At 42.8% G+C, this 3,147-nt stretch overlaps 1 protein-coding gene across 1 annotated transcript; it reads left to right on the plus strand.

Annotated features, from left to right (window-relative positions):
• Positions 1 to 675: 675 nt before the first annotated feature.
• T310_8412 (uncharacterized protein) lies at positions 676 to 1,587 on the plus strand (the record flags this gene model as incomplete). The annotated part of the gene is made up of 2 exons (XM_013468802.1): positions 676 to 982; positions 1,241 to 1,587. 2 exons carry the CDS (start codon positions 676 to 678, stop codon positions 1,585 to 1,587), a joined length of 654 nt encoding a protein of 217 aa, XP_013324256.1.
• Between the last annotated feature and the right edge of the window lie 1,560 nt (positions 1,588 to 3,147).

Consider the following 3,147-nt stretch of genomic DNA (forward strand, 5'->3'; position numbering starts at 1 on the left):
GAGAGAGAGAGAGAGACGGAATGGGGTTAGAGAGAATACGGAGTACAGTTCGCTACGTACTGCACAGAATACACAATTACTTTTCCTGGGCAATCCAACCAATAGAAATTCTCTTGTACTTGTAAAGAAAGCGAAAGCTAGACGAGAACTAGAGCTACGGACTGCCTGAACATGCAGAGGTCCTTTTCCATCTCTTCGCTCGACTGACAATGTCAAGTTGGATCGCTATCTCGCGCTTTTCACCAGAATACTACCAATCTAGCACATGACTCTTCCTGATATACCTACTCTTGGTACACAAGTAATGATTTGGAGACCTTGCCAGCAAGATGGAACAGCAATATTGTTTTGTATATTAATTTAGGCTCTCTTGTGCTGCACCATAACTCCTCGCTGTGTAGTCTAAACTGCAATAGCAAATAACACTCAGTGTTGCCAGCTGTACTATTTAGGCACTATAAATGCAATTCTGATTCAGGCTGCGTGGTGCTTTTTTTTTTCCCATTTTTCTTTTTTCTTTTTTTTTCTCCATGAGGATTAACAATAAAGCCCCTTCCCTCCATTCCAACGACTTCAGACCTAGAATAGGAATAGTTGTGCCGCCGTGAAAAAGGAAAAAGTCCTGCTGGCTACTTCGCTGACAGCCCCGGCGAAATTTCATCCCGAGCAGTCATCATGCTAGATCCTCTGACTTGTCTAAGCCTCGCGTCAAATATTGTCCAGTTTGTCAGTTTCACCAGCGACTTGATCTCCAAGAGCCACCAGATATACAAATCGACTACTGGGACCTTGATTGAAAACACCGAGCTTGAAGCAATCACACTAAATTTAGAATCTATCAGTAAAGGCTTTGTCCTGCAACCTCCAAAGGGAACCTTCAACAAATTTGAGACCGATGAGGCACTATACAATCTCAGCAAAGATTGCCAGCGAGCTTCCCAAGACCTGCTCAACGGTCTGCATAAGTTGAAATCGGGTGAAGGTAAGTATCGAAAATGTGAAAGCTTTCGCCACGCACTCAGCGCGATTTTGAGTCAACAGAGGATTCGGGTTATGTCAGAAAGGCTCGAGCTCTTGCGACGACAGATTGATACGACGCTCTTGGCGTCGCTTCTGTGCGAGAAAAAAAATGCTTTTTACCTTTTCTGTCTCCCGTACTGGCTAACTGGGCGACTGACGGAATGCATAATCGACAGAGAGCACATTGACCTTGTCGAATCAAATCTCAGCCTACATACAGAGAGAATAAGCGACCTGATCCTCCACAATATCAACAAAACGAGGTTGTTGGAGGCAGATTTCATCGACACCACTTATCGAAGTAACTGGCAGTCCCAGAACGAGAACGATGTCCTCCATTTCTCGGCCAAGCTGTCCGACACCGCCGAGAAAGAAAAGGATCGAAAAATCCGCTGCATGATCCTGGACCAACTACGCTTCTCACACATGGTGGATCGCTATGAGAGTATACCGAAAGCCTTGTTTGGCTCCCTAGTTATAGACAGCAATCCAACGCAGTTAGGCCCGTCACACATAATCCCTCATGAGGAGGCTTACCACAAGTGTGGCAGGTGTGGCATACTGTGAGGAAGGTGACCGCAGGAGCTTCTAGGAACCTAGGTATGGAGACCACTATGGGCTTCACAGAAAGGGTTTGGTACAGTATGAACAAAGAATGAGAGGCAGCTTGTGAGAAGCATAGGTCAGTGTGAAGTGGGGCAGCACCCAGGCAAGAATTGGCCGCCTGTAAGCCACACGCTGGCTGGTTAGTAGTTGGGTGGGTGACCACCAGTGAATCCCAGCTGTTGCATAATTTTTTTTATTTCTTTTTTGCTTTATGTTTCATTTGACTGTATTGATGATGACACTTGGCATGTTATCGTTGTTTTTTTTTCTAAAAAAAAGCAAAAAAAAAGTATTCAAGAGGATAATAATTAAGTAAGTTTAAAAGTATCCTAAGTATCTAAAAAAAAAGAGCTCAAGACTATTAGATGGTTTATAAAAAAGATTAGACTTAAAATTAGTTTCCTATTTTTACTAATATAATGGTAGATAAGTTGCTGAAACTTCAACAAAGTACTTTTTAAGCAATGAAATATACTCAGTGGATCTATTCCTGGCAAACACAAACTCTTCTGATGAAGGTCACTCCCCCGTAGTATGTGCCATGAAATCGTGATGGAACCCTCCCAAACCAGTACAGGACTGCGGAGTTGCATCGAAATGAAGATGCCACCTCTCGTTGGATTTCTAGAGTATAGAGTTCCAACTTTGCCATTATCGAATGTTCTGCTGCTAATATTTGTATAGCATTTTAATAGATTGTTAACTCTGTTTTCTGGAGTCCTTTTCAGCACACCAGAGACCGCTCAGGCCAGTTACTAATATGACATAAAACCCTGCTGCTTCTTCCAGATCTGTTCCGCGTTTTTTTTTTGAAACTGTTGCTGAGTGATGATAAAGTCTTGTTCTCGAGGATTGTTCGCATTGATTCGACGTCCCGCAATATGCTTAAAAGATAGAATCATCAATCCAGTCGCCGTAGTTGTGCCGTTTTAAGATGATATCGTTACTTCTTCTTGAGTTTTAGAAGCAATGAAGATGAGAAGAGTCTCCAATATCCATAGAAAGCTGTCGATGGCGCATTTCCCAAAGGTGGACCTCGATTCTTTGGTTGAAGTAAACGTGGAGCTTCCAGCCAACTCCGTGCATCTATTGCAAGTTCAGATAATCCAACCTTAAGAACAAGGCTTAAATTCGTTTGTTGTGATGATGGTGCCAAGCATGCATCGGCCCGTTTTGAGAAATCTCCGTATCGAACATGTACAGTTCCAAGGATATCTAGAGCATCCTATAAACCCATCGCACAAATTTGTAAATTGATATAGTACTTCGCGCGAAAGTCTCTGCGGCGACTTCGTGTCTGGAGAAACATTCTGGCTCTGTGCATTTTGAAAGTTGGAATATTGTCTCCCTAGATCTAATCCAACTTTCGGAGCAATCCCATGATTATTCTTTCCACTTTTGAAAAGCTCCCATCAATCCTGTGCGCTATAACCATATAAATTTCAGACCAACATTTGCAATCATATCTAAGTACTAACCGAGCAGAAGTTCCTTCAGACGCGCGTGGTTAAAGTTGTATTC

This window comes from Rasamsonia emersonii (genome assembly GCF_000968595.1).
Source record: "Rasamsonia emersonii CBS 393.64 chromosome Unknown ctg1118621760740, whole genome shotgun sequence".
Taxonomy (NCBI): Eukaryota; Fungi; Ascomycota; class Eurotiomycetes; order Eurotiales; family Trichocomaceae; genus Rasamsonia; species Rasamsonia emersonii.